General features: G+C 42.4%; 1 protein-coding gene across 4 annotated transcripts in view; it reads left to right on the forward strand.

Annotated features, from left to right (window-relative positions):
• Positions 1-26,931, forward strand: part of PTPRH (protein tyrosine phosphatase receptor type H) — a 723,213-nt gene that overhangs the window by 557,203 nt on the left and 139,079 nt on the right. For all 4 annotated transcript variants that reach the window (XM_086930309.1, XM_086930310.1, XM_086930312.1 and 1 more), the window contains one exon: positions 1,419-1,706. In XM_086930309.1, coding sequence (XP_086786435.1) covers positions 1,419-1,706 — 288 coding nt within the window. The remainder of the gene's footprint in view (positions 1-1,418; positions 1,707-26,931) is intronic.

The following is a 26,931-nucleotide window of genomic DNA, read 5'->3' on the forward strand; positions in this document are numbered from 1 at the left end:
CCAAACTTAATTGGTCTGCTATGGTAGAAATCAGAACAAACATGTTGAAAAGAAGCTTAGCAGCCCATAAGAATTTGTTTTCAATTTAGGCAAAAAGCCAAGTAGGGAAATGGTAGGAATCTACCTGGCAAAATCTGTAGCCATAGCTACCTATGGCCCTGAAATCTGGTGTACAGCTCCAGTAGATGCCTTGCAGACAGTGGAAGATACATTTGTTAAAAAACTGCTCTTAGCTCCTCCCGCTTGCTCGAATTTGACTGGCCACAAAGAACTTGGTCTACCTTTTATAATCGACTTCATTAATTTGGCTCCGTTCCTTTTATGGTTAAGAATTTGGAAAATAAATGTGGTTATAATAAATCAAGCAGTGTTAAAAGACATAATTAATCTTGACCAAGCTAACAGTATAACATGGCTAGCTTATGTCAAGCAGTCCTTTTCAGATTTGGGTCTAGCATTCCTGTACGAATCACCCTCCAACTGCTTGACTTTTTCTAAATCCAAGCTAAGAAAAGCCTTACCAACTAACTGCGAATTTAAAGGATTGCAACGCAATCAATGCACAATTACGGTTTTACTCTGCCTGACACTGCCTAGTATGGCGCAGGACATGATTCCTGTCTCTCTTTTGTCTCCAGTAATACGCATCACTATTTACTGACTAGGATGAGACTGAATTTCTTTCCTCTAAAAAGGGGCTGGTGATGGACAGAGTATCTGAATTAAACAGAACACTCGTACCCAGTCAACAGATCAGGGCTTGATCCATCACCGTTTTTTAGCTCACTGCACCATCCCAGCTCAGAACCTGACTACATGCAAATTAGTCTGTCCCTGGTCCAGTGCATCATGGGAACAGGGCAGACCAAACTACCAAGCCAATTCTTATACTGGAAAGGAAACAAGCTTCCGGGGACCGGTTTCTGGCATTACAGCCGTCTTCGGCCCGGCTTGCTTGAATCCTGATGGTGCAGTGAGCAAGTGACTCACATCTGAGTATACCCTTCCACGCTTATGGTGGACAAAACGATTCAGAAAAGGGGGTGGTGATGGACAGAGTATCTGAATTAAACAGAACACTCGTACCCAGTCAACAGATCAGGGCTTGATCCATCACCGTTTTTTAGCACCGTGTTGTTTCACTTTTGTCTGTCTTAATAACTATTTTTACTATATCATTTTGATCATTGAGAAAGAACTGTTGTATGGATTTTAATACCTCCTCTAATGTGTTCTTTTGGCTTTTAATTGACAGGCTTTGTTTACATCAATATTTTAACAAGTAATTAACTATTGATATTAATATGTATTTGTTTATTTTGCACTGTGATATTTTCACTGTACAGTTATGCATTTACCAAATGCGAATAAAGCTGTTTTGATTGCCCAATGTAATTTATTTTTATTATTTGTTTCAGTGCCATCACCAGTCAGCAACTTCACTGTAATCAACAGGAACGAGACCTCGCTGACCCTGCAGTGGACGGTGCCCAGTGACACATATCGGGATAAGTACACTTATAAGGTGGTGGTGGTGGTGGGTACCGCAAATGATGCAACCTTTCCTTCAAGTGTTGGTGGTGGAGCTCAGCAGACCGGGATCATATCCGGCCTTAATCCAGGGGTCCTGTATAACCTCAGCATTACCAGCAACACAGCTGATGACGTCATGAGCACCGCAGTGACCATCAAGGATGCGACGACAAGTAAGTGCAAGGTTTTAGATATCGTTTGGGGAAGGGCCTGATGGTCTTTATTGAAAGGTGTCAGCACCTCCCACTGACTGTTTTACTGATTTGTGGGTAATGGGGCAGCACTAGTGCATTAGAGCAAATTATGTGTCCCTTGATGTGAGATTGCCAGCACTTCTCTGGAGAGTTGCTTTACTTTTAATGGGGCAGTACAAGCAGTTTCAGCACTGAATATACACCTTTCACGAAATGCCTGTACTATTTATGTTTTTATAAAATATTTGTACTGGATTTCAGAGATATAAAACATACCTGCAAACAAAGCAGGCATAACAAAGTAAAGGCAAAATTCAACGATCCCCGATCATAGAGCAAAAGAAGTATCCACATCACGTTCCCATGAGCCCAAAATGTTCCCGTCATATGCCCCATATTTCACGATGTTTCTGTGGTCACCACGATCTGTGTACTCTGGTGCCTCCATCTTTGAACATGTGGGCTTTTGTCCGGGTTGTCAAATAAATTCACTGACAAAGGAGTTCTAGGCAACGAGGGTTTTATTGTTTTGTATTGCCTTCTCTTCTGTACTGGCACTCTATAGAATGGTAACGGGTTTTCGGCGTCCTCAGCTGTTTGTTTCGCCGTTCCCAGCCGCCGAACCTCCCGGTGCCTCCTGGGTGTTGTAGGCCTTGCTTCCGCCATTTTCGACTCCAGTCAGAAATGCCGCCGAAAAAAGAAAGAAACCAATATTAGGCACTGGTTGCGATGCTTGTTTACGGTAGGGAAGTGAGGGACCACACGTGCTCTCAAAGTTTTAGGGTGCCGGTTAAGTGAAGGGTGGGGAAAAGGTGCACAGAAGGTCGCTCGGATGGTGTCACGGAGGTTTACCCCACTTACGGCCCGCCCACCCCGTGAACCGTGACCGTACCTGCTCTAGCCACACTTCGTGTGAAGTGTGGCTGGGCGATGCGCCTTCCCGTTGGCCTCCCGGCTTGTCGCAGTCGTCTCTGTTCTTCCGCCCCTCGGCTTCGCAGGTCCGTGTTCCGCTGCCTCCTTCGACTCCAGCCTCCTTCATCCGCTGTTCCTCTCCCGCTCTTCCGCTTTCCGATGTTCCACGCTCGTCTCCTCTCCCGACCTCCTCCACTGCTCTCCCACCTCCTCCAGCCGATGTTCCACGCTCTTTTCCTCTTCCGACCTCCTCCACTGCTCTCCCGCCTCCTCCTCGATCGCAATCTTCGTTTCTCCGTCCTCCGTCCTCCGTCCTCCGTCCTCCTCCACTCAGCTCCTCTCTCACGCCACCACTCTCCACTACCTCCGGGTGTAATACACACCTGAGACTGTTTCGGGCGTTCCTTTACTTCCAGCTGGTGGGCGGGCTCAGGGTCCAGCTCCGCCCAGTTAAAGTAACACGGCTCCTCTTGGTCCTGTGAGGGGTTGAACCAGTCACCATCCGTTTTCCATGCATCCGTATGCTGTGCAAAAAGAGGGGACACAGGTAAAGGTAAGCCAGGAGGGCCCGAGTCCGGGTCCTCCTCGTCACAGAACACCAGTCCATGGATTGTGACACACATGCAAATCGGGGCAGTCTTTGAAGTCCAGTACCAGACAATATCTTGCTTCCCAACAGGATACCCATAACCACCAAGTGTCTCTCAGACCTCCTGCCGCCCAACTCCTCCAGTAGACCCATGACCACGATCTGAGGCGAACAATCTATTGGCGTACCCAACACATCCGTCAAGACCCCTAGAATGTGGGACCAGTATTGCTGTATTATGGGGCACAGCCAAATCACATGATAAAAATCTGTGTTATCAGCTTACGGCAAGCAGGTGTTGGCAGTTTATCTGCCTTCCAAAGTCGCTCCGGCGTAAAATAGGTTGTATGAAGAACATTTACTTGGTTCAAACGAAGCTGGGAGGAGATGGCCAACTCCAGGGGTGCCATAAGTGCTTCTCTCTATTCCCCATCCTCCAATGCAACCACCCAGGCCTCCCAGTGAGTGCGAAGGACAAGGAATAAGTCAGGGGAATTGATGACCAGGGATTGGTAGATCGGGGATACTCTGTTCTTTCCCAGAGGTGACAAAAGGACCTTTACCTCCATAGGGTGAAACTCAGGGACCTGCATCAGAGCGGGGTAGTGATAAGACAAGACATGGCGAATCCGCAGGAAGCGGAAGAACTGAGTGTGGTGTAGGTGGAAGTCAACCTGTAACTCGGAGAAAGGGCATGCATTAGAAACCCCACATATCACCTAGATGGAAAATGCATGCTCCTACTAGTTTTAATCACAATTTCCATTCTCCAAACGAGACAAAACAGAACTTCTCAGCAGTCCTTGTTCTCAGCATTTAGCTGTAATTTTAATGCAGGTGTTTCAGCTCTCCTTAGCAGGTTGCTGTCTTTTTAATACAGCTGTGCCAGCACTTCTCAGTAGGTTGCTGTAATTTTAATGCAGGTGTTCCAGTATTTCTTATCAGGTTGCTGACATTTTAATGCAGGTGTTCTAGTACATCTCAGCAGGATGCTGTCATTTTAGTGCAGGTGTTCCAGTACTTCTCAGCAGGTTGCTGTAATTTTAATGCAGGTGTTTGAGTACTTCGCAGGAGGTTGCTGTCATTTTAATGCAGGATTTCCAGCACTTCTCTGCAGGTTGCTGTAATTTTAATGCAGGTGTTCCAGCACTTCTCATGAGGTTCCTGTAATTTTAATGCAGGTGTTCCCGTCTGCTCAGCAGGTGGCTGCAATTTTAATTCAGGTGTTCCAGTACTCTTGGACCAGGGAGGATCTGGATCCATCATCCTTCTTGAGCTAAGTGCTGTCTTTGATACCGTGGACCACTCAACCCTCATCCGGAGAGTTTTCAATTCCAGTGTCAGGGGAAGAGCACTTGAATGGCTCTCCTTCTTTCTGAAAGATTGAACCTTTCAGGTTTTAGACTAGACCTATTATCAAACAGTCTTCTCCTTAGTTGTGGGTTTCCGCAGGGATCCTCTCCGAGTCCAACCCTTTTTAATTTGTACATGCACAAACTTGCCGACATCGTGCAATCTTTGGATTGCCATTGGTTTCCTATGCCGATGACACCCAGCTGGTCATGTCTATCTCATTCGACCACACCTCTAATCGTCTGTCCCTAATCTTGTGCCTCTGGGAATTAGCCAGCTGGATGGTCTGCTTTAAATTAAAACTCAATGTGGACAAGACAGAAGTCATGCAGTTAGGGAATAACTTCCAGAGAAGTGTCCAGAGGTCTATTGGCAAGCTGCCAACCACTACAGACTCAATAGAAAGCCTGTGGGTGTGGCTAGACCCCAATCTTATGATGGAATATCAAGCCAAAATAATTTCTGTGAGCTGCTATTGCATTCTGAGACTATTGAGGAAAGTTCTCGAGCTACCGCCTCCCACAGCCAGAAGAGTGATTGTCCAGACTTTGGTGCTGGCACACTAGGATTATGGGAATGTTTTATACCTTGACTCACTGTGCTTCATTGCCAAAAGGTTGCACACTGTGCGAAAAACACGGCCGCTTGACTTTTTAAAGCTACATCTAAATGTCAGTCAGTTACTAAGGCTCTCAAAGATCTCCACTGGCTTCCAGTGGAGCGCAAGACACAGTTAGAAATCTCTCTGTATCATGCATTGTGCGATAAACAGTAGAGGTCCATCTTTGCTATGTTCATTAGCCTTCTTGTATGTGCCCAAAAGGATTCTCAGATTAGTCTCTGCCCATCTACTTAAGGTTCCCAGGATTTGGAGATTGCTCTGGGGTGGACTCTCTACATCCTATTTCGCATACAAACTCTGGAATTCCCCGCCCCTCGAACTACGCCTTTTGCAGCAGAAACTCCCTTTCCACAAAGCCTTTGAAGACCTGGCTGTTTAGGGAATAAGTTTGTTTCCAGTATGTTCTACGGTAGCTGTGACAGTGTTGGGAGGCCTTTGGGAAGCCTTGAGCTATATAAAAACTGCAGAATAGACTCATGGGTAAAGATAAGGCAGCACGGATCCATGGAGCGAACGCTATCAACCAAATACACTATGCACCACTCGACACAGAGAATAACACAGCAAACAGGCACTGTGGACTCCGCAGACCTCAGGAGTCTCACACTGCCCTTGAGTGCAAGATTGAAGCAGTCTCTATCGACGTCAACCTCCTTAGAACAGATCTGAGAAATGAAGCACACAACGTTAAATCTGCAGGGGGCAACATATCTGAGCTACAGGGAGAAGTTGTGGTCCTTACGTGCCAGGTGACCACTCTCCCAGCCGACCGGGAACAGAGGGCTGCTCTCGATGCTGTAATAAGAGTCCTGGGGTTCATGGAGCAAGCAGAGGGGACATTAGCCGAGTGATTTCTTGAGAAGTGGTTTCTGAAGGAGCTTACATCACAGTCTGCGAGTGTATATCAGACATTTGGCATCAACTTGACCAATATTCTTTGAAACAATATCACCAAAGACTACACAGGAGATTTGCAAGTCAGGGTGCCTTTCAGCATAGATCTTACATAGGGAGCAGACCCCTGCACTCCTGACACACTTAACTGCACCAGATGGTATCAGAGTTATTTCCAGGGCTGTTATTGTGGATTTGCCCTGTAGGCACCTACAACAGTTGAATGCGGCAGGCCTGTCCATAGACACACACATGTACACACCATCCTTAAAAGAGCTAGACATGCCTACACTCTTTCTGTACACCTCTAAGGACTTAGATAAACAGTTAGACCTGGAGGAACTTGGGTGGACCCATAGCATGGTACCGCGGTCTACGACACCCACCAGCTACGTCTTTCAACCAGAATGTTACCAAACATTTTAAGCCACACTAACACAAGGGATTCTGGAGTTTTTTATGGAGGCCTGGGGTGCTGGAGTACAGCCCCCAACCATACGGGTGGGCGGGATCGGCATACTCCTCAAACTAGGGGTCGAGGCGGATAGCCTGGCTGAGTATAGGCCCCTTATAACGATCAATACTGACATGAAGGTGCTTTGCAAACTTCTGGGCAACCAACGGACACCCCATATGACCCACCTGGTGCACGAGGAGTACTGGCATGAATCTTCGGTGCCTAGTGGATGTCCTCCACAAAGTTGAAAGTGGGGATGATGAAATGACTCTTGTGGCTGTCGACCTGGAAAAAGCTTTAAACACAGTGGAACGGGGCTACTTACTCTAGGTGCTGTGCGTAGTGGGTTTCGGCACATGGTTCTGCAAGTGGATTCCGGCTCCTTTATGCCAAACCAAGCACAAGAGTATGGATGGGTGGGCAAACCACTTGGAGATAATAGTCACATAATTTCACTCTGTGTGGATGATGCTTTATTTTACCTTTCCTCACCCCGGGATGCGTGCCACTACTGTTGCAACTACTAGATGACTATGGGAACCTTTCTAACCTCCGGCTCAACCAGTCAAAAGATATGGGTTAAATCCATTGTTCTTTTGCCCACAACGCCACCCCAGTTTGGACCCAGCCAAATGCAAATCAGTCTTGACCCTGTGACCCATGGGAACTGTCCAGACCGAACTGCCAGACCAGGTTCTTTCTGGACCGGAAACCAGCATCCTTGGACCGGTTGCAGGGTATGTCACCCTTCTTCAGCCAGGCTAGCTTGATTCACATGGCACAGTGAGCAAGGGACCCCCGTCTGGGCATATCCATCACACCTATGGCGAAAAGTGTTACAGAAAACAAATGATGGACGGAATGCCGACAATGCAAACATTCTCCCCCTGTCAAAAGATCTGTGTTAAATCCATTGTTCTTTTGCCCACTATGCCACCCCAGTGTGGACCCAGCCAGATGTAAATCAGTCTTGACCCTGTGCCCCATGGGAACAGTCCAGACCGAACTTGCAGAGCAGGTCCGCCCTAAGTGGGATGGGTATGCCCAGACGTGGGTCCCTTGCTCACTGTGCCATTGGATTCAAGCTAGTGTGGCTGAAGAAGGGTGACATACCCTGAAACCGGTCCCCGGATGCTTGTTTCCGGTCCAGGGAGGACTTGGCCTGGCAGTTTGGTCTGGACTGTTTCCATGAGGCAGAGGGTCCAAACTGGGTGGCGTAGTGGGCAAAAGAACGATGGATTTAAAGCAGATCTTTTGACCTGGGGGAGAATGTTTGCATTGTCAGCATTCCGTTCATCATTTGTTTGTTGTAACACTTCCTCATCCGCAGGCCGGTACACTGATTACCTGGCCTGGGTCTTAGGTGGGAATTGTCACATTTTAGATACTTAGGTGTTTAAGCAGCGCACTCCCGCTACCTGCAGTTATGCTTTAACATTGACAGGGTCTTAAAAGCCCTGAGGTCATCAGTGGCCTTCTGGAACATGTTTCCACTCTTCTTAATGGGCAGAATGGCAATGGCCAAAATTGTCCTACTTCTAGAACACTTTATGTGGTGTGAAATTTACTTTGCCCTCTCCATCCAAAGGTCTTTAAGCAGTTGGACTCTATCCTTATTTCTCTTTTATGGGCGGGATATTACAGCAGGCTGGCATTGACCACACTGACCAAATGGTATGAGGATGGGGGGCCAAGTCCCTCTCCTTGAGTTGTATTACTACGGCGAACATCTCCAGCATGGGGCTCATTGGCTCGACCCGGGTGAGAACTGGGAGAAACGCCTGCTGGCTGGTAGAGTCGCAGTGAATCACTTACCGGAGTTATTGATGGAGGGTGCCGGGGTCTTGCAGGATCTCCCCTACTTAGCCCGACACACTGCTTTTATAAGGCAGTAGTGTTGAAACATGCCCCATTCCACAGAGAACTTACCCATTGGACATTGAAGACAGTTAGACAGATATGGAAAGTAGGTCTTTTCAGGTATGGCAAGAGGGAGGGTGCACCTACTTCGACGATTTATACCACGAGGAGAAGTTCATCTCCTTCAAGGGACCCATCAGGAATTTGCGCTTGGGCCTGGACAATTTTTGATCATGCAGGCCTGGGTGAAATAGCCAGGGCGGTTTGGCCTACATACCCTGAAGCACCTAGTCCTTCACAAACACTTGGGACCCGCAATAGCTGTGCTTTCGGGTCCTCATTTGATTGTGCTGCTGTATAGGCCTACACATGCGTACGTGTCTGGGTAACCACCCCGGCTCTTGTAGCCTGGAATCTGGACCTAGACACCCCTTTGGACGACAGGGATTGGACGAGAGTTAGCAAATTGACCCACACTGTCTCTTGTAATGCCCGCTTTAAATTGTTACATTACAACTTCCTTCATAGAACTTACCTTACCCCCAGGGACATACACCGAATGACCATGACAGTTGCCTGCGCTGTGGCCGAAGTGGGGCGGGCTTCCTGCACTTAGCCTGGCAGTACCGATTGGTGCAGGAAAACTGGAAATAGGTATTAGACGACATCACTAGGACCACACACTTGAACATGACGCTCTCCCCCAATGCTGCCTTCTAGGTAATGTGAGGCAGCCGAACAGCAGGAAGATGATGAGCTACAAATTCTTACAGTTTGTACTGGTCTTAGCACAACAGAGGGTCGCTATTACCTGGATGGGGCTAAGGGCACCTAATATCCTAATGTGACATAAATATTTATCGGAGTGGGCCCAAGCAGAGCAAATTCACATGAAGCTCAATAGATGGGATGATAAATTGAATGATGACCTAATTGACTAGAGGGCCATGGTTGCCACTTTTCTAGATCCTGATACCGATGAGGCTGCAGCGGACAGTGATAGTGCGGATGTCAGGGCGGGGATGATATCCTGATAGAGCTCTTCAACACCTTTGTGCAGTAGTCACATGGGAGGTGAGAAATTAGTTTTTGCTTGTGGTGTTGTTTGATCGCCTGATATCTCAGTGACTCTTTATCATTAAATTGTCTTCAGTCCTGTATCTTGGTATCTTGTGCCTGCCGTCGTGCAAGCTGCTACCTGCTGTTTTGTTCTTGCTGTATTGCTTTGCAAAACTGAAAAAGATAGGTTTTATAATTTTTTTGTCTTATGACATTCCCGTAGTCAAAACCTGACTGAATCAAAGCTTTTAGTGTTGTGACATGATGAACTATAACAATGACTAGTAATAATGATTTTAAACTTTTTAAGTGCCCGAATCATGTTTAAGCAACAAGTTTCACCGGGGTTTTTTAAGCCAGTTTGGGATTGTTCAAGACCAAGCTGCGAAGGGTGAGGAACCGCAGATCATAGTTTCAGAGCATAGCAGAAGAGTAGACCTCACTAGATACCTGCAACAGCTCAATTTTATCAGGGTTTAATTTCATTCACTTGGCCTTCTTCAAAGCCTAATTCTAGACTTTGGAGCAAGCCATAAGCTGAATTGTTAACAGGTTAATGTCATTGTTGTGCCAGTACATCTGGTGCCCTCCATAGTGCACCTGTCCATATTATGTACTGAGTCACTACAATGTGCATTATTCTGTAGGCCCTTTGGGAAGAAGAGTTTCCAGTGGGGGAACGTGGGCTACAGTTGATGATAGACTGACCAAGAAGGAACATCGGCTCCTGGTGGAGTGTGAAACAAAGAACTCAAGATGTGATCTTAACGAAGAAACATAATGATATACGCCCATCAACATCCTGATTCTTTTTTTTTTTTAATCTGAATTTATTATTAAGTTTTCTTAAACAAGGCAGACATACACAGTATACATTCCCGTTGACAGTTATCATTTGATGGGTACATTGGAATCAAGTATACATCAAGTCAGATTTAAGCAAAATAGATTCACATTCCCAACTGCAGCATGTACATGTGGTTGCCATTTTGTATTTATGTCTTGAGTATTTCTCATTGGTGTTTATGTAGGCTCTGTAGCATATGCATGTATATTGTATACCGATTCTACTAGTCTTTTCTGTGTAGCAGTCTGTGAACTGGGGAGGCGGATGTCAATGTAACAGGGCAACTTAAAACATAACAGGTAGTTGGGTGAGAGTAAACCGGAGAGCTCCTTAGTCCCATCGCCTAGTGTATCTTCTGTATTGTTGCACATGTAATGGAATCTATTGTATAACTAAAGGACAACACTGGGTAATACACACTTATGTCTGCTTCCTATTTTCTTAGATCATCTTTTTGTTGGTCAATATCTTCTTCTTTTAGTGTATACTCCTAGTGACATTCACCAAAGGTGAATCCTCCATATTGATATTGGGAATGTTTTGCAACTCAGTTAGTACCACATCTCAACTTGCAGCAAGTGGAGTCCTACGGATACCCATGGTGTCTTGCAGTGTAGCATGATGCTTTTGGCCTTGGTTGATATCTGCATGGAGTGTCTCCATGCTAGTATGTGTGGGGGACCTGTAGCCTTCCAGCCCCGGGTGATTTCTCATTTCGATACAGCAATGCCCAGATCGAGAAACCTTGAAGTCACTTTGTGTGCATAGTTTCTACGGTATAAATGCAAAATGTATACTTTCCATTCAAATGGAAGAGACCCGTCTTTAAAATGGGCGGGAGTGTCTGCCACCTCTGTCCAATACTTATGAAGGTTGGGGCATCCCCATAGCACACGCAGTAGATTAGCATCCATGAGGGAGCAACGGGAACAAGCAGCATCCACTCGTCAAAAATCCCAGTTAATTTTTGCAGATGTGAGGTATGCTCTCTGTGTAACATAGAATTGTATTTGGCGTAGGCACGCATTCCTAGGGATGTGTACAGGGCTCTACAATACTGAGGCCCACTTGGGGTCCCTGAGCAGATGCCGCACGTCCCCCTCCCAGTACACTGGAGCAGTGCCAATGTGACTGCTGTGTGTTGTCTCAGCGAAGCTGTGAACCATCAAGTAATGTGTTCATTGTGTCACATTAAATGTAAATAGTGTATGGTGAGATGAGTTTGGGGTTCATTAGTTAAATCCCCCCACTTGGAAGCAATAGCGACCGGTTTAGTAAGAATTGACCTGGATGTAATCCTTCATCTTCTACTAATATGTCGTATGGGATAAGGACACCCTCCCGCAATAAATCTCCTGTATCCTGGATCCCCGCCTCCCGTAGTTCGGCTATCATAGACGTCAGGTGTCCTATAGGCATTCTGTCTAGTGGGTGCGTGTGGTGTCACTTGTCTTGTAATGTATAAGTTCCTATGGTAACATCTATGGGCCACACCGAGTAGCAGTGATTCAGGTGGTTGTATCTATGAGCAATGATGGAATAGTGTAACCAGGGCATCTAAAGAGCAGCGTGGTTGTGTTGTCGCTGTGTCGCAGAGTTGGCGATCTGCCATCCATCTTGCCACCCATTGCAGCTGCACCGCTAAGTAATACTGTTTTAGGTATGAGGGCACAAGGCCCACCTGGACCATGGGCAAGTAGAGCTTCCTCGTCATCACTCAGTGTCGGGAGTTGCACCAAGTGACGTCTCTAAATAATTTCTTCAGTGGGAGAAAAAAGGAGGGAGGAATGTATAGCGGTAGATTCACAAAATAAAATAAAAACCATAGGACGATCTCCATTTTAGTAAGGGCCACGCGGCCTGTCACCAACTGTGGAAGTGTTCCCCAGAATGCCATTTAAAAGCGGACGGCAGTCAGCGCCCTTCCCAGGTTACCATCTAGCAAATCCATTGGTTGTCTATATATTCTTATTACTATATAGTGGAAAGCATCTACTTACCACTTCACGCGAACCTAGCTAAGAACATATGCTGGGTCCTGGCACTTCTCGTCAAAGGGGTATAAGCACGATTTGGAGGTGTTAACTTTTAGTCCCGAAAAGGAGGCAAAGTCACCATATATTTGTGCTAATCTCAGAGGAATCGAGTGTATGTTTCTGATGTATTTTAGTAGGTCTTCTTCGTACAATGATATGTGTATGCCATCCCCAAGTTGGAAGCCCCCACCTGCCTTGATGCGAATGGCTTCTGCTGGTGGTTCTATAGCGAGAAGAGGAAAAGGATAGAGGGCACCCCTGCCTGGTTCCTCTTCTAACCGATACAGAGTCGCATATATATGAGCCTACTCTGACGCGCACCGTCGGATCTGTGTATAAATGTCGTACCATGGTTATGAATGCACAGCCTATTCTGTAACGTGTTAGCGCAGCGAATAAGTACTCCCTTTCCAGGGAGTCAAATGCTTTCTAGAGGCCTAGTATTAGACACCCAGAATGTGGCCATCGGAGCCCGATTATGTTGCGACTTTAAAAAAGCACTTCAAGTTAAGTGAGGTACTTTGTGAGGGTACAAATCCATTTTGGTCCGCATGCACTAAGGCCGGGACCACAGGCGCCAGTCAGTCAGCCAGTATCATTTCCAGTATCTTACAGTCCGTGTTAATGTGGACTTGCGGCCTATAGGAACCCAAGTCTGTGGGATCCTTATCAGGTTTAAGCAGTGACACCAAGCTTGCTTCTCGCATGAATGGAAGGAGTCTCTGCTCAGCAAAGGCCTTAGTGTAAAGTGAATGCCGGCGCGGTACCAAGGATGTAGCATATGCTTTATAGTACTCAGCCGGGAATCCGTCTGGCTCGGGGGTCTTGCCTGTAGTCAAACCGCCTATTGCGTCACGGATTTTGTCATGGGTGATTGGCGTGTATACTGTCTCTCTTTGCTCTGGGGTTACCCCGGGAAACTGCACTGTGTCTAAAAAGGGATTCCGTTGATGTTCTTCACATTGCCCAGCTGACTGATGAAGGAGCACGTAATGATGAGTCATTGCTGCATGGATTTCTTGCAGTGCATACAGCATATGCCCCCCCTTCCTTAAATATATAGTGCATATGGGCTGATGTGGCCATTCCGGCCTGCTTTGTCCGCTGTGGCTCGTGTTCGTGGGGAGTGTACCGCGTAATTATTACATCTGAGCCTCTCTAATAGTTCTGCATGCTCAGCACGCAGCTCCTCTAGACTCGGAGTGTCCCCCGCACCCGCTGCTGTGCTAGTCTTATTGAGTGCTTCACTTATTTGCCTGCGTATTTTCCAGGTAAATCCTAGGCAGTGCCCCCTGATGGCCAACTTAAAGGCATCCCATTCTAGAAGTGTGTCACCTGTGGAACTGTCATTGATTTTGAAGTAGCCCAAGGTTTCTGTTCCTAAGGAGGCATGAAATGCCTGTCTTCAAGTGCTACTGGTTGAAGGTGCCATGTTGGGACGGGTGAAGGGTGTGTTTCCCACTGAAGTTGTAACAACTGGGGGTTTTGATCGAAATGTGTGCGTCCTAGGTATTCAATCCTCTTGACGATCTAATCTGACATGCAAGCTATGCACAGGAAAGCAGAACAAATAAATGTACGCATCCTTATTAAGCACACGCCATATGTCAGTCCGGGACCAGTGGGCCAATCACATGATTTGTGCTTGCGCATTGGATAAGGCGGTAGTCCGTGTCAGGGGTGGGAATGACCTGTCCAACCCCACATCCAATACCGAGTTAAAGTCGCCCCCAATCAGCCAAGGGATTCACCTCCACCGGGAAAGGACTTTGGTCATTTTATGGAGAAACGAGGTTTGGTCCACTTTCGGGGCATATATAGAACCTATAAGGAGAGTTTGTCCATTCAGTTTACCTTTTGTAAATACATATCTCCCTTATGTATCAATTACTGTTTCCTCCATCACATAGGGAACCCTTATCCATGTTATGGCCTCTCTCACTTGGGAAGGATAGTCGTTCCCTTATACCTGGCCCCGCTAACGACAGCAAAGGTGCTCATCTTCTACCTGGGTTACATGGGCTTCCTGTAAGAGGGCTATGTTAGTAGATCTGCATTGTAGGTATGCGTATATAGAGTATCTGCGGACAGGCGCGTGCATTCGCCTACTATTCCATGTGATAACATTTGTTTGTGCCATGTGTCGACAGTATGCCCCTATTGTGATATGGCGTGCGAGTGTGTAGAAGGGGACCAGGTGGTGCAGCGCTCTGCATAACCGTATGAAAGTAAACTCACCACTGGAGTTCGTCCAAACAAAGGTGCCCAACCATGGCAACTATTACGGTGGCCTGTGTCTGGCTATAGGGGTTGCACGGTATGTGCCTTTAACGCCATGTCACCCCCTCGATGTTCTGTTAGGATGTAATGCAATGCCTTCTTAGTCATAAAATCAAAATGTGCGCTGTATCTGATTAGATGGAACGCCATGTCTTACTCTGCTTCCATATCAAATATTTAAAATAACTGACCTTTTCCTGCAGCGCATGTGTGGTTGGAGGGATCAAGCATAAGATTAGAGTATCACAACTTGTATACATTGCACAACTTTGATCACTACCAGGCTGCCATTGAATGTTCAGGTTATGTCATCTGATGTTTGTGGGGTAATACCAGGAATGTTCAGGGAGTAGGAATCTTCAGATCTTGCGGGGGTCGAGGATTGTGGACCGGATCGTTGCAGCCACGTGAAGTGCCTCCTGTTCTCCATCAATCTCTGTTCCAGATCTGGTTAGGGCCTCTACCCCTGCCTCGGCTTAGATTTTGTTTGTCTCTTCTGGGGAGCATAGGCTCTGTGTGCACCTTTGGTCCCGGTAGTAGGCCAGTTTCTTCCAGTCAGTCCCAAATGTCTGAGGGTTCGTCAAAGAAGCGAGTTGCACCCTTCACAGCTACCCACAGTTGGGCTGGGAAAAGCAAAGAGTAACGGATGTCTAGCTCTTGAAGTTGGCGCTTCACTGCGGCTAAAGACCCCAGCTGTCTTTGTACCTGTGCGGTGTAGTCCGGGAACAGCATGTCTTGAGCTTTTTGTATTCTGATATCTGACAGTTTACATGTTTCCCTCAATACCTCACCTCTGGCCCTGTAATTTAGCAATTTGAAGAGAAATGGTCTGGGTCTGGGTCCTGGCTAAGGTTAATGGGCTGGGACCCTCTTAGCTCGCACTACCACAAACTGTGGCAATAAGGCATCTTCTGAAAGTAGCTCCTTTAAACAGCGCTCAACATAGGATACAGGGTCTTGTCCCTCTTTTCCCTCTGGAAGTGTACTTCCACGTCTTCCAATCTATTCTAGAGTGTGTTCACTCAATCCAGACGGTCCTGTATTGCCGCCTCATGGCTATGGGTAGTTGGTTGTAAATTCGAGAGTGCCAGCTCATTGTCCTGGACCTTGTCAGCTAATTTGCGTTGGTCTGCTCTTAGTAGTGATCCAGCACTCGTAATGAAAAACTGTCTCACAAACGCTATCTATTACCTCAATACTCACCATTAATCATGATACACATATACAGGCCCATAACACCAATGAGACAATATTTGAGCAACTGAATCTAGTGGTGTGATTTACAAAACTATTCACATGATATTTACAACACTATATACAACTGCAGTTTATCATCTCTTACCATGGTTTTAATATTTGTCATTTTAATAAATCAGACCACCTAAGGCGAATGGATCAACTGATCGTAACTAGACCATGAATAAACAAGACCAGCTTGTCTTTTCAAATCTAATTTTTATTAATTGTAATATTCATAAGGAAAAAGCTTTTATGTTTTAGAATCTTTATTTTATTAGCAAATAAGAAAGCAGAATTTTATTAGAAAATATATTAATGAACTGACATTTATAAGCAAATTCAAAAACATGAATTATTAGCAGAATAAAAGTTTCCATTCCCTACTGAATCTATTTCCCTGTCTATCACTCATTTCACCTGAAAAGGAAAATATCATTTAAAGTCTGCTGTCCTTATGTGCGCCAAAAGTCCAACAGCATGTCATTCAGGAATCGGGAGCAAGAGTTATTGCCCTGCTCATGATGTCAGGTTTTATACCTTTTCTCTATCTAAAACTTTCTACATTCTGCATTCTTTCAACGAAATCCAAGGCTACCATTGGCTGAGCCATGTCAGTCCACGTTAGGTCATCTTCATATTTTGACCAAGTCAAGGCTTTATACAAGCCCTATTGTTCATACAATTTCACGTTTCTCCATTTCCTCGGAAATTATACTTTCTCCGAGCTCAGAGCATTGCTTCCTAATCTTGGCAGAGACTTTCTCTTCCTGTCCTTGGGCCTTCTCTCCGTGAGCACGTTTTATTCAAGCAAAAGACAGTTCTTTTCAAATTATAATGTTCGTGCAGCAAAAATTTCCATTATGTAAATGCAAGGCTCCACTCTGGACAAGGTTACACGTCTGTGTCTCTGTCAGCTATATTTTTCCAAGCCATTTTTCAGGCCTCACTTTGGAAACTATTATTAAACAAACACAAGACATCAATTAATTAAAGAATTGAGACCCATTCTGTTACCCTCCCCCTTTACTAATTAACAGGTTTAATTATGTTACCTAGCAGAAGCACATAAATGCAGCTTTTTATAATTACTTTTCCTCCTGGAACTGCACAAACTCCAACGGCTTTTGTCACAAAAGACATAACATAAGCACATGCCATTAGTTAAACTGCCGCATTTAATACTAACAAAGACAATAGACAAAGTTAGTTTATTATTTTCTTCTATGCATTTGCAACATAAAGCACATTAGTTATTCCCGCGTGTAATTGTTGCAATTTTAAACTAAGTTGATTAATAATTTCACCACATACTTATTAGTTTAATTAATCATTATAGGAGATTAACTTTGCAAGTTTGAACAAAATGTGGTTCTTTACCCATCAACTCCCTCATCTGGTAATTTCAAAATCGCCAAACAATACCCAAAAATGTATAATTTTTTTTAACCCTTGAACATGTTTTGGACTTTCTTAATATTAGTTTTTCTACACTTTGGATTCATCTGTTTTTCTGCATTTCTCGTATTAAGTTCTCCGAAACTCTTCTAATTCTATTTCTTTTTCTTTTCTAAGCTTGTAAATTCTTTTCTTTTCTAATAAGTGTTTTCTTCTCTTGTGTATCATGCAACTAATTTTCAACGAAAGTGTTATTATAGCTATGATTATTAAAGGAAGAACTATTTTACCTATAATTGAACTACCAATCTCTTGAAACCAGCGTCTAATTGTTGCACATCTTTTACTTAAAGGTTCTGAAAAACCTTCATCTTCTAAGGGGATCATTTCATTGTGTATCTCAGTGATATTTCTTATGTACATTTTTATATCCCGACTCTTATCTGGGATATATGTGCAGCAATGTTGTACATGCAAGGTCCCACAGACTCCTCCCTCTTTTGATAGCAGAATGTCTAACGCAAGACGATTCTGCATTACCATAGTCCTCATGGCAACAAGTTCTGTATCTACTAATTGAAATTCACTTGCAGTGTCTGTTGACAGCCTATCAACAATTGTGGACATTTTTCTGATTTTATTTGCATTCAGGGTTAATCCTACCATAGGTATTAACGCACCAAATATATCTCCGAATATTTCTGAAAAGCTTTCCCTTCTAAATCTACTCAGGTGATTGCCAATTTCAAATGAACCCTTTGCATTTCTATCCACATGAACATTTTTGGGAAAAACTAAACCTACGAAACACGTCTTATACCAGTGGTCTGGGAGACTGCAATAGGCTTTATCTCCCCAAATAAAATAAATTCCAGGAAAAACTGGATCTTTGCCTCCTTTAAATCCCCAACCCCCTGTAATACGATAAGTGTCTTCACATTGACTTGCACCTACAAAATAGTTATCAAACAAAGAATTATCTCTTCTTATACAAAATTTATTTTCCACTAACAGGTTTATCTATATGTATAGCAACATTTTCATTTCTACCATTTACCTTTTCATCTTCCATCTGCCAGAATTTAGATTTAGTCTGTTTCGACATCTCATTTCTCTTGTAAATTGCCCTTCTCTCTTCTACCATGTTTAAAAATGTTTTCTCTTTTGTTCTTAATTTACATGTTAAATTATTTTTAAAAGCATACTCATATGTAAGTTCACTAGTCACTAAGAAAAATTCCCTCATCTGTTTAGCATATTTCACTTTATTCAAGCTTTCTACAATTTTTTAATTTGCAAAAATCTCATCAAAGTCTGAATAATAGTATTCCAGACGTCCAGTTTTATAAAACACCTAGCTATTACACTACATGTCACACCGTAAGTAAGAGGAAGCATATTATAGGTAACGCCTTCTGACACAGAAGTTGGTAATTTCACACAAACATAACAATCTTTTGCATTCATCACCTTAACATATTCAGATAAAAATCTTGAAAGGGTATTTCTAGAATTTCTAGAAAAATCTCCCACAGATCTGTCTTGATGAATCTCTCATTTATGTACAATAACTTTATCAGGGTCATCAATTTTGTCATGATTGACCGCAGCTTTACTAGTCATGTTAGCTTTATACATATCTTTATCTATTCCAAAAGGAAAAATGACAGCTAAAATTAACCAAACTAAAATTATCAGAATCACACATATTAAAGACAATTTGCAACATCTTTTGAGAATTGAGCATCTCGAATTATTATTGTAAGAAGGCATCTTCACTTTAAAAATCAAAAATTAAAAATTGAAAAATTACTAAATATACCCCTTTTATTTCTTTATTTTTTTTTAACAGATAACTTTGCTTTCTAACAGCTTTTCTTCGACCTAATGTCATACATCAAATATGTTTTTCAGCTAACACAATTTCTTCGACCTTGTGTCTCCTAACACAATTTTTTCGACCTTGTGTAACTTTAAAGAATAAAATCAATCCTTATCACTTTCATTATCAAAACCAACTTGACTACTGCTAATTTCTATTACTGGTGGGATCACTATGTAGGTCCACTCAGGTGACTTATATTTCTGATTTGGTTTTAATGTTCTCTTAGGCCTACTACTGATCACTTCTATTATTTTTCCTACTTGCTTTTTTCACATTCAAGTCTTCTTCTTTTTGAATTGAAATCTCATTTACCTGCTCTTTTGCTTTATTCACTAATTTGAATTTTAGGCCTTCATTCTCACTTGGCCAATTGTCCCCTTTTCTTGTTAACCTCCTTTTTGGTTCTGCCAAATTATATTCCACTCTCCAAGCTCTTTTCCTTGATTTTTTCACTTTTGACTCATCTCCACTGTCATCTGTTTCACTTTCTGTGTTAGTGGATTCATCAATTATCAGTTTTTCTGTATCAGATTCTTCTTCAGATTCAGGTACTTCTTTACTCAGCAGTTTCACTTTGTTAGGAACAGCATCCTTATAGCTGGTACTTGGAACTTCTTCTTATTCTTCTTCTATTACTTCCAGTCCACCAGTTTCAGAAATTTCGTTCCTTCTTCCAAAGCTTCCAATCTGCTTTTCAATATTCTCCTGATCTTGATCTTGAATCACTTCTGGTTCAGTTTGCTCTTCTGCTACTTCATCTAGCAGATCATCATCATTTTCTTCTTCAGAATCTTGTATCACAACTTCTTCATTCAATGCTTCATTCGCATTTGAACCTTCCGGATCTCGACGACTTTGTCGATCTTCAGAATCTGGATTTCTTTCAGGTTGAGCTGTTGTATCACCTTCTTCGTCAGGATTCTCAGGTGGGGGGAAACGTATGCATGAATCCACCTTTTCAAACCCCCACACTTTACTGCATTTGTTGTGAAAAGTATCACCTGTCTTGCCTTTTGCCACCTGGGTACTAGGCAATTCCTTCTTCGATGAACCTTTGTCCTCACCCAGTCTCCTGGCAACAGATCATGAGCTTGTTCTTTCTCTTTTGACAGTACTTCAGTTCCCACCTGATGGAACACAGAAGTCACCACGTCAGATAGATTTTTGCAGTAATCCATAATGACGCTATATTTATGCTCAGTAGTTTATCAACTGGAACAAATGCTTGTCTCATGACCCTTCCCATGAGTATCTTGTGTGGACTCAAACCTGTTTTTCTATTTGGAGTGCTTCTCAAAGTCATTAAAACAAGTGGAAGTGCATCTGTCCACTTCATCCCTGTTGCTAAACACATCTTAGCCAGTCTGTTCTTATTGTACCATTGACTTGCTCAACAACACCTGATGCCTCTGGTCTGTAGGCACAATGCAATTTTTGCTTTATTTCTAATGCTTCACAAATCAGTTTTAGCAATCTGTTTTCAAGATGTGTGCTGCGATCTGTCTCAATCGACACTGGAAAACCATACCTTGGTATGAGTTCTCTCAAAAGCATTTTGCCACAGTAATTGAATCATTGTGACATGTTGGAAATGCTTCCACCCATCTTGAAAACAAACAGACTATTACCAAAACATATCTAAGTCTGTTTCGAGGTGGCATTTCAATGAAATTAAGCTGTATTCTGGTAAATGGACCTCCCTCCCGTCCTATGGTTCCCATGCTTACAACAGTTTTTCTGTTTGGGTTAATCTGTTGGCATATGAGGCATCTCTGACTAAATGATTCTGCAATTATTCTGAATTTTGGATTGTACCATATCTGCCTAAACAATCTAATCATGGAATCTCTTCCAATATGTCCTGGACCATGGTACATGCGTGCCATGTCAGAAATCATGCTGTCTGGCATTACTGCTCTGTCATCTTTGTAAACCCAAATCTCATCATCCTCTCTTTGTCTGCATCCTGCTTTTAGCCATATATCTTTCTCCTCTTCACTTGCCTCATCTTGTAACTGTTTTACTCCTTGCCAAGTTTCAACTACAGATATTAGCATAAGTGAGTTCAAAACATGTTCATCATTTTTCTTCCGATTTATGGACACATTTTGTTTAGGGCAAAATTTCGCTATTGCATCAGCATATGCATTTCCCAAATTTATGTAATCGTCGCCTTTTTTGTGTGCTGTGCATTTTACTACAGCAATTTTTTCTGGTAGCTGAATTCCGTCTATTAATCTTTTAATTAGCTGAGCATTTCTTATTGGCAATCCCGCAGAAGCTAAATAACCTCTTTGAGACCAAAGCTGGCCATAGTCATGGACTACGCCATAACCATACTGACTATCAGTCACTATGGTAATTTTCTGATCTTTTCCCAATTCACATTCACGAATCAAAGCAATTAATTCTGCCACTTGAGCTGAACGATTTCCTTTGAGACTGGAGGCTTCCATTACATCTGCAACAGTGCACACTGAATATGCTGCACTCAGAACACCATCATCTGTTCTTAAGCATGACCCATCAACAAACAAAACTAAATCTGATTCAGGCAACGGGACATCTTTAATATCCTGCCTTGGTTTTGTACAATTCTCTAATACATCCAGGCATTCATGATCAACTTCTGTTTCAGTAGTGTCAGGTAATAATGTGGAAGGATTTAAATTCACACATCTCGAAATAGAAACGTTATCTGATCCCAGAATAACTTTCTCATATTTTGTCAACCTGTTGCTTGTCAAATGCTGTGTTTTAGTTCTGGTGAGGAGAATCTCAACCAAATGTGGCACATATACCTTAACTGGAAATCCCATTATTATTCCTTCACTTTGCTCCAAACTCACACTTGTTGCAGCTACCGCTTTTAAGCAACCTGGCAATGCTTTTGCAACAGGATCAAGGACAGTTGAGAAATATGCTATTGGCTTTCTCAGTCTTCCATGTCTTTGAATCCGAACTGATAATGCACATCCTTCTCTTTCACTGCAATACAGCTCAAACTCTTTCTCATAGTCAGGCATTCCCAATGCTGGAGCTTCACACAAACTTTTCTTTAACTGCTCAAAAGCTTCTAATTCAGTTTTTGTTAATCTAATTGGGTCTTTTATGTCTGCTTTTGTCAGTCTCTGCAGTGGTTTTGCAATTACCGAAAATCCACTGATCCATTGGCGACAATAACCTACCATTCCTAGAAACATTCTAACTTGTCTTTGTGTTTTTGGAGGTTGCATTGCTTGAATCATTTTAATTATTTCTGTTGTCACTTGTCTGATTCCCTTTGCAATTCTGTGACCAAGGTATTTTACTTCTTGTTTGCAAAACCAAAACTGTAATTTCGCACGTGACACTTTATGTCCCTCATCTGCCAGATGATTTAAAAGAGTAATGGTATCTGTTATGCAGTTATCTTTTGTTTTTGCAGCAACAAGAAGATCAATGTACTGCACTAATGTAGATCTTCCAGGTAACTCAAAATCTTCCAAGGATTTCTTTAGCAACTGATTAAAAATGGATGGACTCTCAGTGTACCCTTGAGGGATTCTGCACCATGCTAGAATACGCTCTTTGAATCTGAACGCAAAAATTTGTTGGCTTTCTGGATGCAATGGAACAGTAAAGAATGCATTGCATAAATCAATAACTGTATACCATTCTGCATCATGTGGAATCTGATATAAAATCACCGCTGGATTTGGGACGACTGGGCAATATGGAACAACAATTTTATTTATTTTTCTCAGGTCCTGAATAATTCTGAAAGTTCCGTTTGGCTTTTTAATTCCCATAATGGGTGAGTTACATGGGCTACTCTCGATTTCTTTTAGAACTCCTTGTTTTATGAATTTGTCTATTACAGGAGTTACACCTTCAATCACTTCTGCTTTCATTTTATACTGAGGAATGTTTGGATAATCTGCACTTTGTTTTACTGTTATTTGTACTGGATCTACGTTTTTCATCAAACACATTTCATCTCAAGTGAAATCCCAAATTTTAACATTCACTGTGTTTTTTAATTCTTCAGGTAAATTATTTTTATCAAACACAGGAAATAATGTGCTTTCTTCTGCCTCCACCATTGACATTGTTAATTTATAGAGCCCATCTTCTTCTGGAGTTTGCAGCTCAACACCATCTGGTGAACAGTATATTGCGCAATTCAACTTGCAGAGTATATCCCTACCTAAAAGATTTACAGGACTGCTGTCACAAACTACAAATCTATGCATGTCTTTAAATTTGCCTATCTCAACTTCAACTGGTTCCGTTAGATCTGTTTTAATTTGCTGATTAGCTACACTTACTACTTGGATTTTCTCACCAGAGAGAGGCTGGTTTTCTATTTCCACTGATCTAACAGTAGCACGGGTAGCACCTGTATCCACTAGGAAAGTAATTTCTACATCATTCACTTTACCATTTACAAATGGACCAGATTGATCTACCTCAAGAGTGGCTCCAAGCACACACTCTTCCTCCTCTCTCAGGCACCGTCAGAAGTAATCCTCTGATTCACTCCCATCTTCTTTCATCCAAAATTGTTGAGACACATTTGACACATTCACTCTCGGTGATCTGTTTACCTGTTCACCTCCGCAGAATCCTGTTTCTGTATTGTATCTCTGCACATTTACACAGTTTGGAAGTGGCGGTTGTGGTATCTGACTTTGCTGATTCACTATGTGTCGCTGTTGCTGCTCATTTATCTCATTCTGCATCTGTGGATTTAATGATTTTTTTTTACAAAATTTCTGGGCGGATTCTTACACTCGCGCTTCCAGTGTCCAATTTCGCCACAATTAAAACATGAGAGCTTCTTTTTTAATTCTTCTATATTTCCCATCAATTTTTGTTTATTATAATTACCTTTAAATTTCCCTTGATTCTGATCAACATTTTTGTTTGCTAAAGTTGCTATCTGCTGTTCAGCCACTTTTACCTGTGCCCACATTGCTTTTTCTTTCAGCTTCTTTAGTTTCGCATCCAATTCATCACTACAGTATTTTGCTTTTCTCAAAATATCATCCACTGTAAGTGATTGCCAGCCCACTATTCCAGATCTTATCATTTCACCAATTTCAGGTCTCAAGCCATATACAAATCTGTATATAAAATGGCTCATATCCTTCTCACTTAAATGTTCATAGCCACTGTATTGTTTAAATACCAGCAGTAATCTTTCATAAAATGAATGTACTGATTCTTTCGGCTCTCGGGTTGTTCTGTCTGTTTTAACCCAATCTACTTCTTTTGGGGGAATCTTATTTTTCAGGAAAACAATCACTTTATCATACATTTTCAATACATCTGGTGAAGGAGCAGCTGTTACCTTGTCTCGAGAGGCTTCTTCTCGAGGCCAATCTATAGAAATTTTACATTCCGTCCATAGATCTGATGGGACAACTATGTCAAAAAATCCATCAAGATCAACCCACAGGACCTTTGAGACCTTCACAAACCTGTATACCTGTCGATACCATTCTACAGGTTTTTCTCTCAATCGGGGAAAATCATTGGTGAACATTAAAATGTCCTGTCTGGTCCATGGAACATGCACATAGCCTCCTCCTGCTATTTCTCTTATTGGAAATTCATGTGTCACTTTCTCTTTTTCTCTGATAGGAAAAGCTAAGCTTGTTGTGTCTTCATCTTTTTTCTTTGCTCATTTTGCTGTCCATTTACTTAATTCACCCCATTTTCTCAAAATCACAATTAATTGTTTTATATGAGTAATTCTCCCTGTAGTATTCATATTTTCAATGTCTTTTGCAGAGAAATACACTCTATAATTTTTCTGCAAACTCTTCTGCTTGCTCAAATCTATTTCTAATTCAAAAGCCATGTCCTCTAATTGGTCATATTTATTTTTCGTTTTCCATGTTATACTTTTGCAAATGAATAATAATTCATCATCCTGATATGCCTTCAATCTGTCAGTTCCAATTGTTCTAATAATTAATTCCTCTATGTCTGCTTTCAATTTTGCAACATCAAGTAATTTACATTCTGGGGTTTGCGTTAAATCTATTTTACTTAGACTCTTTACCGGAGATCCAGAATCAGAATCTGCACCAGTTGGGGTTTTATATGACAAACTTTGATTAAAAGTTAAGTCGGGCATCATTTTTTCTCGATGTATTTCAGACAAGTCTGAATAAAAAATTTCTGTCACTTTCTGTATTTCTGTATTTAATGGGACAGTTAAAGCTGAATGTCTAATTTCTTTTTGATCAAACACTGGAGGAACAGGTCCAATTGTTGCAGGTGCTGTTACTGCTTCCATGCTTTTAGTTAACTGCTGTATTAGTTCATTCGCATAACGAATGTATTCTGAAGTATCTGGCAATCCCTCACACCTTTCTGTTCTAAATTCATATCTCGGGGTTTCATTTCTTTGAACTGGAGTTTCAGTAAAATTACTATTTTCTCCTGATCTAACGGAGTTACATCCTGTTTCTACTCTCTCAGGTATTCTTTTATTGCTCTGGTTTGTCTCAGGAGAGGTTTCTACTCTTTCAGGTATTCTTTTATAATTCAAATTTGTTTCAGGGGATGTCTCATTAATTATTTCCCTTGGAGGGGCACTTGGAGAAGTCCATGTACAGACTGGGTGATAAGGTGGCGGATTTCTAGTATAAATTTCTTCTAATACCGCATCTTCTGAATCACTTTCTTCTCTAAAATGATTTTCCTTTTGGGAAGATTTTTTACCAGTTACCTCATCAATTAGTCTCACTGGGTACAAGCCATCACACATGTCTGCATTTCTCCATCGACGCATTCTATCTTGATGCGTTTCTCTATCAAGACCTAATCCTGTTCCCTTTGGTATTCCTCTACTCTCTCGATCCAATTCAAACATTTCATCCTCCCATTCAACTAAAGCCTCAAATTGAGTAGGTCTAGGCTTTGGTACAAGTTCCATCATCCTTTCTCTTAAATTTTTCAAAACCGCTCTATTAAACGATCCATCTTCTGGCCAAGCTAATACACCATCACTTTCGGTATATTTCATCCAATTCTCAATCCTAAGACAAGTATGATAACCATATTCACCTAACATGTAGGGCTGCAGGTGTTTTGTACTTATGAATGAATCTTCCACCTCGCGTTGAAATTTTCTTGTCAGGTTTAATTTTATTTTTCAACTTCTGAAACCATGTAAGTTTCTTTTTCCCTTTTATGTAATAATCCATGTCTTTTAAACAAATTTTCCTTGGTTCGGTAAAGATCGTAATCATTTCCTTGTTATTCCGCAACACCAACCAATCCCTGCACGAAACTTCACTAACTAACCAATCAGGTTAAGCTATGTCACTGTTCTACTCAACCAATAGAATTACTGCTTTTCAGGATGAGCCAATCAGCTGTAAGCTCGTCTTGTCACGTGAACCAATCTGTGCGCGAATACTGTGACGTATGTTAGCCAAGCACAGCGCGACCCTTGTGACGTATGCTGCCGCTGCAGCTTCTATCTCTCCCTTCGCTCCATACACTGACACCTCCTTTACAAAAAATGTTCACAGCGCCATATTTACAAAACCTTTCAATTGAATTCAATTAGTAACACCACAAAAAACAAACCATTTGTCTGTTTCGCTAAACAAAGTGCTAGTTTTCTCAAACAATCAGGTATTCTTTCGCATGACATAGACGACGCTAGTTCACAAAATACTTAAATTCTTCAATAAAGTAAGGCTACCTTACCCATTCATTTATGCACATTCATACGGAAAAATCCCTAACCATTCATACATAAATCTTTAGTAG

The sequence above is a fragment of the Lissotriton vulgaris genome, chromosome 7 (genome assembly GCF_964263255.1).
Source record: "Lissotriton vulgaris chromosome 7, aLisVul1.2, whole genome shotgun sequence".
NCBI lineage: Eukaryota > Metazoa > Chordata > Amphibia > Caudata > Salamandridae > Lissotriton > Lissotriton vulgaris.